The 16,011-nt window shown below is 31.6% G+C and overlaps 2 protein-coding genes across 2 annotated transcripts in view; both read left to right on the forward strand.

Moving 5' to 3' along the window:
* The window catches only part of LOC119666300 (nucleoprotein TPR-like), a 25,666-nt gene extending 25,600 nt beyond the window's left edge, over positions 1 to 66 (forward strand). Inside the window, exon 8 of the mRNA XM_038075582.1 lies at positions 5 to 66. Within this exon, the coding sequence (XP_037931510.1) occupies positions 5 to 66 (62 nt within the window). The remainder of the gene's footprint in view (positions 1 to 4) is intronic.
* A 12,177-nt stretch (positions 67 to 12,243) lies between these two features.
* Positions 12,244 to 15,873, forward strand: LOC119666301 (uncharacterized protein K02A2.6-like). Its single transcript, XM_038075583.1, has 5 exons — positions 12,244 to 12,538; positions 12,587 to 13,124; positions 13,290 to 13,816; positions 13,895 to 14,712; positions 14,782 to 15,873. The coding sequence occupies exons 1-5, from the start codon at positions 12,244 to 12,246 to the stop codon at positions 15,871 to 15,873; spliced, it is 3,270 nt and encodes a 1,089-aa protein (XP_037931511.1).
* The last annotated feature ends 138 nt before the right edge of the window (positions 15,874 to 16,011 follow it).

Consider the following 16,011-nt stretch of genomic DNA (forward strand, 5'->3'; position numbering starts at 1 on the left):
ACAGAAAAAACCGCCAAAACATTTCGGCAGATGCAGCGACTAATTGGTCAAAAACTTGGAGAATAAAATTAAGCAACAGCGAATTAATTCATGAGAATTTCACTAACCAAAAAGCAACAGATACAAACTATCCGTATATAATAAAATTTTAAGATACAAAACAACTCTAAAGGCAATATTTGATCCTGTGCCACCTAAATATAAATATAATATAAATATAAATATAATCTAATCTATAATCTAAACATTGTCAACATCTTATGATACTTTCGAAATCCCAACATTCATCGAGATCTTCACATCTTAACAATTGTTAAGAAAATCAAAAGTCAAGCGAAAACTTATAACATTCATGGAATTAAAACAACTAGAGGCTTTTCAATACCAGAACTGTGGCACCAACGATTTTTTCGAATGGATAAAGGATTTAAAAATTTTTTATTTTTAAAAAAAAATATTTCACGACATTAAAGAAAAACTAGTTATTCCTTTTTTTTGTTGTTAAAATATTTGTAATAAAACATACAATTATCTCTGAAATTTTTAAAAACCTTTCAAAAAATTACAGAAAAAGTGACTACACATTAACTTATTCAAACGAAATAATATACATAGTCTATATAAATGGAAAACAAAACAATTACAATCAAATAACTTCCCTATTAAATGGACTAGACTAAACTAACTAGACTTAGTCTGGTCTTATAGTGGCCTGATTTCCTGCAGGGCATGTGCACATAAATTTTTATTTGACTCCATTAATATACCTTATGCATCTTATTAAAACTACAACTAAAAATAAATATAATAAAAACAAATATGTCTGGCGTGCACATTGCATACAAAGTACCTGAGATAACAGAGCAGCATTAAACACATACTACATAACATATTAAATATAATTTAAATCACACTTTTTATTTAAAGGAGCTGGCAATCTTCAAAGGATTTGCAGGTGATAACCAACTTGTGTATGCTGAACGAGCTCGAAATGCTTAAATTAACAACAGAAAGCTCAAAGCAAGAGCAAGAACAGGCAGCACAGCACATTAACATGTAATTTCAGCTGCCAAAAAGCAAAAACATATTTTGCAAATTCTCGATATCCTCCTGGCTTAACAGCAGTCTGTTGAATAAGCAATAAGTACAACACCTTAAAGGATTCATACGATTCATATTCCAATCATTACAAAAAGACCTCATTTCGAGTGTTCCTCTTAAGCATTTAATCCTTGATGCTGCAAGTTGATATGCAAATTTAATGCATACCAAAGCAAGGATTTACAAAGGATTTGTTAAAATACTGAAAGAAGCTTTCATTCCAATCAAAAGGTTGTGCAAAATAGAAGTTAATAAATGCTAGTATAATAAATTTTATTTATACCATATCCAATTTTTTTATTGGAATTCCTTCTAAAATTTATTGGAATTTTAATTGTCAGACAACTGAAGGAATGCTTTACACTTTTGTTGTTATACGTAAGTCCTTTCGGTCATAACTTTCTAATACATTATACATTTGTACTACTTCACTATTTTGTTTAAGGCCTGTAACAGCAATTGAAGAGGTCTTAATAATAAATTATAATTTATTCAAATTTATTTTAAATAGATTTTGACTTTGTTGGAACACAATGTTTCTTATGCATTTCACTGTTTACTGAACCAACACATTTTAAGCACTTCTTAAAAACTAAAAAAAAATTATTTTTTATAAAAATAAATAAATAAAAATATTTTAATATTTCGAAAGTTACTGAAAATATTTAAAATATGTATAATAATTGTTGAATTTACAATGTGAAATGCTTCACTTCCAAAGCCAAACAATCCTCTACTTACTTTGTAGCGAATTCTGTTGCGAATTCGAAATCGTGTCTTGCTTAGCCTGTTAATTACATATCGATCAAACATCGAAGTTCGAACAGACGGAGAACAGAGGTACCGAACAGACGGAGAAGGAAGAAGTGGAATCTGCATGCTCAAAGAATGGAAAATCAGCGCCTGGATGAGATTGCAATGGTAGTGAAACCAAAAGTCGCGAGTTTACCCGGGCGATCGCCGAAAAGATGTGTGAATGCTGGACGTCTGACTCTACAGAAAATGAACATGATAATTTCATATGTCATAATGTAACAAAACAGGATTTAATCCTATAATAAAGAATAATAATAACTACAGAAAACATTTATGGCTACTACCTACATGTTTCTTATACAACAAAACAATTTCAAAGTTTTTAATATTAAGGTAATATCAGAATATATAATAACATATCCTAAAATATATGTAAAATAAAATGTTGCGGTTATCACAGAAACAGGTTTTTTGTATAGAAATATTAGTTGCCTATATATCCAGAAATATTTCAAACCACTATAAGGTAGAATAGGTAAAAGTAGCAGAATATATAAAAAATTGCGTTACATACGGATCCCTTTTAATATCAGAATATAATAATATATTTTATAGGTTATCAATTATTTATACCGTGTATTTATTAGTTTACTATCATATAATATCATATATCGTTTAAATTATTAGTTTGTTTTGGAGCTGGTCAGAACAAGCCTTTTTGACATTGTGTCACAGTCGTTATGTTGATTATATTTATTTATATGTTAATTTAGGATAAATGTAAAGGTACTGTAAAAATGAAATTTTAAAATAAAAATATATACATATATATATATACTTATATGTATATATATATGTTATATACTAGAAATGCGAATGAGAGCCAGATTTAATGACACATTTTAACATATATGCTCTGCTCCGCTTTGATGAGAACCATTTCATGTGGTATGCCTAAAATATTTTATATTCACTTTCAGATACAAAATTATATTCTAATTTTAAGTCATAGTTTTAAAAAAATTTTATATTCGTTTTTTATCAAAGCACACATGCCACAGCGCTTACCGCAGCTCGCCGAAATGACTCCAAATAAACTGCAGGCAAACAATTTTGGTTAGATTAAATATGAAAACTTATGTTGACTTTTTAGACTAATTTTAACTCTGTTTATGAGAACTTTGAAACTCGTACTTTAATTAAAGTACAACTTCTGCTTATGTGCCAGTTTCTTTGCCCTTCCAGCAACCTCAAAACATTTTCTCATTTATTTAGTTTTAGTGAAAAAATTTAGCAAGGAAGAACTAATTTTATGCAGTCATTTTACATTCACTATTCACTGTTCACTCACCACTGGAGTGACTGGAGTGACATGTCCCAACAGGTTAACACACTCCTTTGGCACTATTCCGACGCCTATTCGTAAGTATTTAACTGCTATTCCATTCTGTGTGTTTAGACGAAGTCTCTTTGTAAAACTACTCGTATGTTTGTGTCTTGGAGTGCGTGAATTTGTACGTTAGTTTTGCAATTCAAAACTTGCAACACTAATTGCATGTCAGTTACTAACATTACAAAAGATTGCTAAATAGCATAGCACACACTTTAATGGAAATAAGTCTAAAGGGAGCGTTGGGATCTGAGTTGTAACTGCAAACTAAAGCAAAGACGACAGCACCGAGGACTATATTTTCTGGTTCTTGATATAATTTTGTTTCAAACTTTCTCCTTTGTTGTTGCAATTTTTTCTATTTTGTGACTTTGTGCGCAAACACAACAGGATAATTATAAAGCAATTTAAATTTTCCGTCCGGCTTCAGTTGCACTCATCACAGTAAATGCGTTCGTTCGTTCACTTCAGCGTACACTAAGAAGCAATTTCTGTGTTCACACATTTCTGCGTATCCTCCACTGCGTAGTGTCCTCCTCACTATGCCTGCACAAATGATGCAAGCAATTAGCTGCGCTCATTTTGTCAACTTGAAGCTAAACTTCATTTATACCTTAATTGACGAATACCCGTATTTCTAGAATCATTATTTAGTAACAATAGCCAATGTGCCATGCGCTCGTATAAATCATATGTCCTTAAATATAGCACCAAATTTTTTTCAAAAACTTCATTGCTACAAACATAATAAGTAATACACTTTTTAGGATCTGTGAGGTATATAGTCTATATGTATAAATGGAAATATTGACTTATTTCCGCATAAAACGACAATTGTCTAATGAATTGCAATTATTTTTAAAACAAAACCATTATTCAGTATCGAATACCAGTCGTTGATGTGTTTTATTTATATGACTACACACAAATAGTTCTGATACATTTTACTTACATTTTTTGCAATTTTAATCAAAATTTTATTTTAACAGAAAATTTGTAGCTAATATATATTCGAAAACGTAGATTGGTTTTCGACAATTACTTTGCACTAGATCCCTTTCTTATAATCTATTAATTAATTGATTAGTATTAAATGTGTATGAATCCACAATAACTTCCTTAAGAAAGTTAATCGAATACAAAAAACTGAAAAACTATATACTTCATATTAAAGGATATAGTATATTCTCTATATACTTTACTTCATATATTGAAGTATATAGTTAAGCAGGATTACACATGACTTTTATGAACTCCGAAGTATTATATACATATTAAAAAAAAACTATATAAGCATTTTAGCGACGCGAATCCTATTTGAGAAAGGGTTTCAGTAGACTCAACCAGACCACTCATCTACTTATTATTGATAAGCCTCACGTAAAAACATTTAACTTTAAAGCCTGAAATTAGGCCATACTGACAGTAAAAAAAGTCATTCAAAATATATAGTTGTCTTTACTAAAATCCATCAAAATGGCTTGTCCGGGAAATCGAAATAGCGTTATTTTATTCTAGTTAATTTTTTTTCATAAAAATGTAATATGTTGTATTAAGTATTTAATTCTTTCTACTGTGGGAAGAAATATATAATTAAATGATTGAAAATTTATATTGTACTCAAATATGATGACTCATAAAAATATTTGTTTACCGAACGTTTAAAAAATCTTAATTATATTAAGAGCCTACTTACGGAAATGGTTTTGTACACAAAATTAAATTTCCAAAAATCAAAAATAAATGAATTTTTCTCTGAAGTCTTGCAAATAAATGATTTTGGTAGCTTTCAAACCCACACAAATGTTACAAGTCATTTATATTTTTAATTTTTAAGTCATAAACAATGACGGTACTTTTCACAAATTCCGTTTAATCAGAAACCATTTACATACCAATTAATAAAATATAATAAAACAAAAATTAATAGAATTCTGAGCTCTTATGGGAACGGAGCACTGAGATCAGGGTTTATGTTTTGTATTAACAACCAATCCCATATGAGCAAAATAAGTTGATATCTTGTCTGTATATCTAAACCTTTAATACTTTTCTGGTCATATAAAATAAATATGATACGATGATGTTTCTCATATGCTTCTCAAATGTTTTTAATAATAATATTCGCTAACGTTTATATTTACCTCGGACTGTTTGTTTATTAATAATAAATCACGTATTTTGAATTTGACAAGGACCCCATACTTGCAAATTTAATCAGTTACAATTCTTTTATATGTTTTTCTCAAAGGAAAAGAAGTTACAAAAAGTGAAGATTAGCGCTACATTTTTTAATAACGAATCTATAATGGTAATATTATAATTTTGTTGAGAAATCGAACAGCTTCATTAATTTTTTGATGTCTCGATAATATTGTACATCTTCTTTATTCTCGGTAAAGATTAAATAAGAAAGATTTTTTAGCATATTTCTTTTATTCAGTTTATTTTTTTTTACGCCGTTCTTCAAATAATAGGAAAGTTTATTATCAATGCGCCTAAACATTTAAACTGGAGACTGGCTGGACCATTAGTGTCTCATCTACGGCACGTGTGCCACATATATTGCATGCACACTATCCGTATAGCCGTTGTGGAACAACACATCCGGTCGTGTGATCAAGAATGGTAGAACTTTTTCTTTATTTTTTTCTGAGTACCCCGAACGTTCAACAATAAACAAACTCGCGCCTTTAAAAAGGATCACATTGCTGACAGAGGCTAACTATCAGATTATTTATACTTATACTTTTAACAAAATGTCCTACAATAAATATATCATTATGTGTACAAAGTATTCGGAATTCGTAAATTGAAAAAATGCAGTTTATCTTTGAGAACGAAATATATGTAAAAACTATTCGCAACTATATGTACATCGAGTGCAAACTTTCGAGATTTGCTAAAATTTTTTGCCTAAAAAAAATTAATAATGTCGACCAAGCACCGTATTAACCTTACATGGTCCTGCGAGACATTTACTAATTTCCGAAATTATAATAAACACTTTAAAGCAATATTTCGAACCGATTGCGGTTATAATTGAAAGCATTGAAAAGTTCAAGAAACTTTTATAAATTTATAAAAACTTTGCCAAGGGGCTAACATAGTCAAATTCCATCCATGGCCCCCTACTTTATAGGTGATAAAAAAATGTTGATTAATTTATATCTTTTTGTTTTGTTTATTTAATCGTTTTCTATAGTTTCTATATATTAAATATATAGTATGTTAAAATAAAATTCGTATAAATATATATATATATATAAATTTATGTGTACATTAATATTAAAAGATTTAAAATAATTTATAATATGATAGCGCCACTCAATGAATTATTAATTTAGACACTTTCTTAATAATAGTAATAATAATATATATCAAAACTAATGATATTATGTGACATATTCAAAAATGTTTGAGTTAATATGCCAGTAATATATGTAATGCATGGGTGTATGGCGTTAGTCTCTTCACCCTATGCGTGCTCGAAGAAATATTTACTAAGAGCGACCCCATGGGGAATGCTCACGTAAATATGATAGCCCGATAGCCATTATGGTAACATATATTCATAATATATATAAACTTTGTACTTGTATTCGGTGTCTTTGGAATCGTCTAAGGATACAAGATAAATTATGTACGCAAATTATTGTGTTTCACTAAATAACTTTTACGGACCACAACGAGCAACAGATCATAAAATTATTCGATGACAATACAACCTAATAATTTGTCTACAGGAAACGTTATTCATCATTTATCAAGCGATGTCTGCAAAAATTATTTATTCTTGCCGCCGCATTAAATTAATTCGAATTCTGTGGTGTTTGTCAAAGTTCTGCATATTTTCACCAAGTGTTGAGTGATTATCAAATTGAACTGAAAATGAACAACTTAAATAATTGAAAAACCTTTGAAATATAAAAAATTTTACCTTTTCCTCTAATGATGATGTGTGGCGGCAAGTGATCGTTCGTTGATAGAGCCAACATCCGGCAAGCAGTGCCAAGAAATTCTTACAATGATGCCACAAAATTAAATGCCGCCGTACGCTGCTCACCTTGAAATTCAACAAATGCAATTAAATCCTATAAATCACAAGTGGCAACGAAGAGAACATTTTATAAACAAAATCAAATATTTTTTATAAAATTCATTTCTTTAAAGAATTCATATAAACAATGAACTTTGATGGGTTCTAAGTGTGTTCACAGTTCTTCTTGCAGTTAAATCTGTTGTATTTCATTATTATGAACTTGTTTGGCATTGACATAAAATTGACTGAAAACAAATTTTTACTCAATTTCTGTATTCTTTATTGGTAAACATAAAAAATCTTGTTTGTGTACCGCAAAATCCATAATTTATATTCCACCTTCCAGCGCTCGCAGATGCTGAACGGCCGATCGTTTGTCGGGCATTACGAAATTTACAAGCGCATGTCAATGAGATCCGTGAAGAGATCATAAACAAATTCGTGTGAACTTTCACGCAGTATTCAAACTATTCGGGCTGTTCACCACCTTGAACTATTTACGAATGAATTTCATTATATGATTTATTTTCAGATTTTATATTTCAATGCTCTTAGCTTGGTTCGGCTTTGTTGTTTCCATTAATGACACACTGCATTCCATTTTTAATGCTTGGGAAATTTTTGAATGATTCATAAATGAAAACACTCACTCACAACTCGACTCTCACAAGTGAAGAGGTCTTCCTTTGTTTCTCTTAATTAATTCTAGAACTAAGAGAACCAAAGAGAAAATTATTTTACAACAGATTTTGTTTAAATATCAACAGAATGATATTTCTTTCTAGTGTTTACTCAAAATATATATAATGAAAAGCATTTTTGGGTTTAATAGACACTATACACTATGAAAGTGAAATATATATATATATATATAAGGAATAAAAAAACTAGCGTAGAAGGAAACTTCATATGCAATGTTTAACAATATACAGAGTATATTGATTATCCGAAATAAATGTTCAATCTGAAATCTCCATATATCTCAAAACATATTCAACCAAATAGGTAAGTCCGTCTACTTCTTATTAGTCCATTTAATAATCTCTAAAGTAATGATAAATATGTCAGTGTATTGGAATGTGTTATACTTTAATGAAGTTAATATTTATTTAAAACAATTTTCGCATATAAATATCTCACTAACGTAAAGCATTTGCAATAAATATTGCTCGATTTTCTTTTTATCGGCCTCTGAAATACGTTATCTTATGCAAACAACCCTGTTTTGTTCTTCTTTTTATGGGAACGCACGACTTTGTCGGAATAAATGAGTAATAATGCATATCTTTGTGCGTTTTTGCTGATAGTAGGAGTAAATAACTCGCTTCTGAAAACAATTAAGGACAAGAGATATTTGATAGATGGAAATTCTTTTACTGTTTTAAAGAAACAGTATTTTCTTTCAGTATCTTAAAAAATACTGTTTGTTGCGAATCAAATGCCTAAGAGAGGATATGGGATTCAAGAAAACACTAGATTAATAATTTTAATGTTCAAAATGTTTTTTTAAATTTTGAAAGAACTTAAATTGCTTACGAAAGAAACTATAATGAATAGAGCGACGATGAAATCATAATATTATAGATATAAAATGTAATATTCGTAATTTATTTCCCCAAAAAACTAATAAGAGGGTGTCTTTTCCAATAGCAAAGTTTTTATTCAATAGAAACTTTGCTATAGATATTTAAATTCAATATTGTTTTCATCAGTTAATTTAACTTCAAAAACTAATTACTAAATATTTCAATATTATCTAAATATGGATAAAGACAATATTACAGATTACTATCAAATCACACTTCATAACTATGAAAAGAAATAGAGAACACTAACTTACTTACTTATTTGACCATAGCAATCTGTTACCGAGTTTCGGCCTGAAGCAGCATGTCTCGCCAGGTGTCTCTGTTGCGTGCAGGCCTTCTGCAGTCTCGTACATCAAGTCCGGTAAGTGCTCTATCAACTTGAAACACCTTTTTCGCTGCATCATCTTCATGTATTCTCTCGACATAACCTAGCCAGCGAATCCAGTACATGTTAATTCGCTGAATTATATCAATGTCGTGATAAAGCTCGTACAGCTCGTGGTTCATTCTAATGCACTAATTATCGTCAACTCGTAGAGGACCAAAGATCTGACTAAGAACTTCTTTCTGGAAAACTTCCAGTACTGCTTCACTATTCTATGATAACGTCCATGCTTCAGTAGCGAACACTACAATTAACAATTAAAAATGAATTGTATGGAATATTGATTGAATGTTAAAAATGAGAGAAACATATATCGCATTTGTTAATATTAAAATATATATCATATATGATATTACTTTTTTTGTGTGGAATTTATTCACAACTGCGAAAATTTTCTATGCAACTATTAAATTATACTTAATCATCAACCAATTTAAAATGTTCGGAGGACTTCGTGACCTTAAAGTAATCATCATATGACAACAAACCTCTCATAATCTAAAAAACAGAGACCGCAAACCCGATGGCTTGTGTCTGGAATCAAAGTAATTTATTTAAAAGTGGACGACCTCTTGCGAATAGATTCTATTAAGTAGCTCAAAATAATAAGCTATAAATTAAATTATAATTATTTATTATTAATTAGAAAATAAAACAAATTAATGATAGTTTACCAATTACACTTAACCTGCATGAAATTTGGAGTTTCACATATAATATCACACAGTAACATAACTCTCGAGATATTTGTTAGTACTGTCGGAAGATAAGAGACCTTCACTCATACGTATCACATCCTATAATCGTACTCTTATATTCAAAGATATATGAAAATTACTAAACAAATGCGGATCTTGATCATATTTGCAATAGCAAGATTAATATTGCTCAATAAAATATTAGTATAACCTCATAGGGATTCCTTGTAGGATTTGATGAAGAAAATATTTTTTTCTTATGTTTTTATTTCCACACAAAGTAATTAAAAACAATAATTAAATAAGAGAGAAAAACGTTCACGAGAAACTTTTTACATTTTCACGCTTTTTTGTCTAAAGTAAATTGAAGAGGAAAATTTAATTTCTGACTGAGAATTGCGACCGCAAAGAATCTTTTCACAGAAGATCGCGTTCAGTAAAATATTTCTTCTGCTCCCGATAGAATCGTGTGGAAAATGCGGAAAACTTGAAGGCAAATGGTACCGAAATTAATACATAATTATATTTATAAAATTGGATACATAAATAATTATTTAATAAAATCTTTCACGATGAAATTGCGTTCGTTCTGACCAATTCGAGTACAGATGGAAATTGCTTGCATTGTGTAAAAGTGAATGTTCGTATTGTAATTTCAGATAAATACATATTATAAATGATATTAAGAAATGTGAAAACGAAAAGTATTCCGAACATCGTCATAAGTGAAATATGTGTATTTGTACAACAATCTCTCCTTCCCCACAGTTGCGTGCGCAGTTCTTGAAAATTCTTGATACATATCCGACCGCTTCAGTCCGCGAAGCATTCGCAAATCCCTTAGGTCGTTCCACCTGTACATATGGAGATAAAGTGACGTTATGAAGCATACAAGTATATATATAGGAATTCGCTGTGTAAACAAAAGCATTTGTGGAGATAACATAACAATAAAATTAATGCAATATTGAAATTGTTTTAAATGAAATCAAATTATAAAAAATCAAAATACTAAACAAAATAAAAATAAAAAACATTTTTAACAAACCGAGAAAGCGTGAAGCACTAAAATGGAATTTAAAAAAATATGAAATAATTATTCGCTAAACATTGAAAACTGTTCAAAAAATGTAATTCAGTGCAGTAAAAAGATTTATTAATAATAATTTATATTTCGTGAAAAGAAAAAATGTTCGATATTATTAAAAATTAAATTTTTTTTCTGAGTTTTAAAATTTTAAAATTTTAAAATTTTATTTTCTTCATCTGTGGTCGCAGTTGTGTTTCATTTCTATTTTATTTTCAGTGAAATAAATAAAAATAAAAATAATTTATAATTGCATGGAATTTATAAACAAATTGTGAAAAAAGATATAATTGTGTGTAGAAAAATTGAGTGAAATAAGAACATTTTCACTCAGTACGGTTTTAAGTTGTGCTCAATAGTATACACTCATTATATACACAATAAGTCAAGGTAAATCGGAAAGTTTATCAATTTTGTTATGTTTATATCATTTTTTAATTTTAAAATTCGAATGTAAAGAACTGAAAATATTGTTTGTTTAATGTTATTAAATTCAATCATAATTATTTTTTTCTGTCGGTTCAATTGAGACATTTTACAATTGGGAAATTACTTCCCACTATCTTTTTAATTTAGCCTGTTATAATCTAGTATGTTTTGCATTAGTTTAAACAATCTTAAATAATGAAATGTAAACAAAATTCAGTTAAATATAAACTGTCAATCTTGTCGGTTGTATTTACTTCAGTTGGCGACGAGGATAAAAATCTGCAATTATTCAATCGCTTTCACGCTTATTTCGTACCGTTCAATTTTAAATACAATCATGCCGGGCGAAAGTGAAATTTATAAGCAATTGCTTAAAGAACAACAAGAGTTCTCAAAAAATTTACTGAAACAACAACGTGAGTGGATGGACTCAATGTTCCAAAAACAAGGTACTGCCGGTGTATCTGAAAGAAATAACAACATTGTTCCAGTATTTCACAAATTTTCGAAAGAACAGCAAACCTGGGAATCGTACTTAGAACAACTTAACCAACATTTTTTAGCATATTCAGTTCAGTGCAGTGAAAAACAAAAATCATTTTTCTTGTCTTGGATTGGCACAGAAAATTTTGAGCTGCTAAAAAATCTTTTCGGTAACACGAAAGTACAAGAACAATCTTTCGAAAATTTAACGGAAAAACTAACGGATCATTTCCAGTCGAAACGACATGTGGTCGCTGCACGTTACGATTTTTTCAAAAGGGAAATGAAGCCACATCAATCATACAGAGAGTGGGTAGCCGATCTCCGCGGATTGGCAAGAGAGTGTAACTTTTCGTGCTCAGCCCAGAATTGTTTGCACAATTTCGTGGATGATATGATTCGTGACCAAATTATTATACGTACACCTCACGATGCAGTGCGCACGGCTGCGTTCCAAAAGCCCCAGCCGACACTTGCCGATGTTTTGCAGATTGCAGAATTGTACGAAACAACCACTAAAACGGTGGCAACAATTAAAGAACAAACGATCGAAAACTCAATGCCTGTTAATTCAGTTGGTACAATTATAAAAAAACCGGGTGTTTTCAACAATAACAATAATAAAGTAAAATTCAAATCATGTTCTGGCTGTGGAAACTCTCATGCAAGAGAAAACTGTAAATTTAGAAATGCTGTATGCAATAGATGTAGCAAAATTGGACATATTGCGCCAGTGTGCATGTCAAAACAAAACAAGAACAACAAACGTAATTTAGGTGATGAAAACAAGAAGAAAGATTACCGTCGTAAAAGTCACAACATTGGTACTGTTGAAACAATTAACAGTTTAACAGGTATTGTAAAAACTGAAAGCAATAAGAATTACATTGACTTGGAAATTTGTAATAAAATTGTGTCTTTCCAAATGGATTCTGGTGCAACAGTTTCTCTAATAAATAAGCGAACATTCAAAACTCTAAATTGCCCAAAGTTGCGAAATTGTACAAAAACCTTATTTGGTTTTGGCAAAAATGAAATTCCAGTGCTTGGTGAACTTTGCGTAGATATCAAATGTGGCGGAAAAGAAAGGGAAGTGGTAATCGTTGTCGTGGATGTCGAAAACTGTAACAATTTATTCGGTTTCGATTTATTTAAAGAATTCGGGTTTGAGATTCAACAAATTTGTAACATGACAGAAAGTGAATCACACAGAATTAGCGAGCTGTGTAAGAAATATGGTGATATTTTTGAACCAGCTCTTGGCACAATAAAAAACTTTAAGGTCAGTATTTTTTTAAAGCCAAATGCACATCCGAAATTTTACAAAAGCCGACAAATACCATTTTCGCAAATGTCACTTTTCAAGAAAGAAGTCGATCGATTGACAAATGCGGGTATTTGGAAACCTGTGAAGTTTTCCCAATGGGCTTCGCCTATTGTACTAGCGCCAAAAGCTGATGGTTCCATAAGAATTTGTGGAGATTTTAAACAAGCAGTCAATGCGCAAATTGACATTGAACAATATCCTTTGCCCATACGCGAAAGTCTTTTCCATAAAATTAATTGCGGTCAACATTTTACAAAAATCGACCTTAAGGACGCGTATTTACAAATGGAACTCGACGATGAAGCAAAAACAATAATGGTTGTCAACACTCCACTTGGGTTATTCCAATACCAACGTTTACCGTTTGGAATTGCAAGCGCTCCAGCTATATTCCAAAGATATCTTGAGCAGTTACTTCAAGGCGTAGAAGGTTGCGGAAATTATCTCGATGACATCATCATCTCCGCACCTACATTTCAACAACACATCAGCCGCCTAGAACAAGTACTTCGTATTTTGCAACAAAATGGTATCAGGTGCAAGCAAGAAAAATGTTTCTTTCTGCGAGATAAAATCGAATATCTCGGGCGTCAAATTAGTGCAAAAGGTATATTGCCAGATGAGTCAGGACTAAAAGCAGTAAAAAACCTGCAGCCGCCTAAAGATCTAAAGCAAGCAGAAGCATTCATGGGTAAGGTAAACTATTACCATAATTTTATACCTAATTTTTCGCAATTATCCGCGCCAATCAACATGCTGCGCCGAAAAAATGTAAAATTCACATGGGGTACAGCACAACAACAAGCATTTACAGCTCTTAAAACGCATATTCTCAATGCAGCGCAATTAGCACATTATCAGGAAGATTTACCGTTGGTTCTAGCTACAGATGCCTCCTCCTATGGCATAGGAGTCGTGCTCTCGCATACGTACGTTGACGGTACAGAAAGGCCTATTGCTTTTGCATCTAAAACTCTCGACATTCATCAACGACGATATAGTCAGATAGAGAAGGAAGGACTAGCTATCGTTTTTGGAGTCAAGCGTTTCCATCAATATTTATACGGAAGAAGATTCACCTTGGTTACTGACCACAAACCTCTTGTTAGCATTTTTAATCCAATTCATCAGTTGCCGTCGATGACGTCACATCGTTTACAGCGATGGGCTATTATACTAATGGCTTATCAGTATGATGTTCGGTATCGTAAAACTACTGAGCATGGAAATGCCGATGCTTTATCTCGTTTACCTGTTGGTGAAGACAAAACTTTTGATCATGAAGAATCCTGTTTCAACATCAATGAACTTAACACACCTATCGACGCTGAAATAATTCGTCAGCATGCCAAAAATGACCCAATTCTTCGCCGAGTTTATTTTCTCGTTACAAACGGTTGGCCTGAAAAGCTAATGCCTCAAGATGCTGATCTTCGATCATTTTTCAATCATCGCTTTGCTTTAATACTAAACAACAATTTGCTTTGCCTCCAGACGGAGTACAACCGGGTTGTCATTCCAGCCTCCCTTAAGCAGAAAATTCTTAAACTTCTTCATGATGGTCATTGGGGAGTATCGAGAATGAAACAGCTAGCTCGACAACATGTCTGGTGGACTAATATTGACAAAGACATCGCACAATTAACTGAAAATTGTGATGTGTGCAAAATTGCAAATCCTGTTCACACACGTGAATACGTAAGCTGGCCTGAAGCTGATCGACCTTGGGAGAGAGTACATATCGACTTTGCTGGTCCATTTTGTAATTCAATGTGGCTAATTTGTGTCGACGCTTTCTCACAATTTCCGTTCGTTGTACAACTATCTACAACAACAACGGTTGACACCATATCAGCATTGTCTTCTATATTTTCTCTGGAAGGTATACCAGGAACCATCGTAAGTGACAATGGTCCGCAATTTACAGCTGAAGCATTCAAACATTTTTGCTCAAAACTTGGCATCAAACATATAACAACAGCGCCGTTTCATCCAGCCTCAAACGGGTTAGCCGAACGATTCGTCAGATCTTTTAAAACTGCTGTTAAGAAAAACATTGACGATGGATTGTCTCTCAAATTCGCTGTATCAAAATATCTTGCAACATATCGTGCAATGCCGAATGCTGAGGGTAAATCACCTGCAGAACTTTTACATGGAAGGCCTGTTCGTACCTTGTTGAGTCAACTGTTTGAATCGCCTAGGAAGCACCTTGAAGCTTCGAAACGGAAAATGAAATTTAGTCTAAAGCAACCCGTCTTCGCTCGAAACTACGCAAGAGGGGAAAAATGGATAAAAGGAGTTATTGTGAAACAACTTGGTAAAATGGTTTACCGAGTGAACACATCTTTTGGTTACATCAAACGTCATGTTAATCAGCTTAAAACTAGAAGTAGCTCTGACCTCTCTTCACAACCAATTTTTGAATTCGCTCCAAATTTCATCAATGCCACACCGCCTTCATCTAGCCAATCAACATTAATGCCTAGTGAAGAACGTTCTACCGAAGTAGTTCAACTTCGAAAAAGTGGTCGTATTCGGAAGGATGTAATTCGATTTGAATCCGACGATTTCAGGAAAACTTAAACTTTGTCAAAAATTAAGGGCGGAGAAAGTGTTATAATCTAGTATGCTTTGCATTAGTTTAAGCAATGTTAAGTAATGAAATGTAAACAAAATTTAGTTAAATATAAACTGTCAATCTGGTCGGTTGTATTTACTTCA

This window comes from Teleopsis dalmanni, chromosome 1, assembly GCF_002237135.1.
Source record: "Teleopsis dalmanni isolate 2A chromosome 1, ASM223713v2, whole genome shotgun sequence".
In the NCBI taxonomy this organism is placed as follows: domain Eukaryota; kingdom Metazoa; phylum Arthropoda; class Insecta; order Diptera; family Diopsidae; genus Teleopsis; species Teleopsis dalmanni.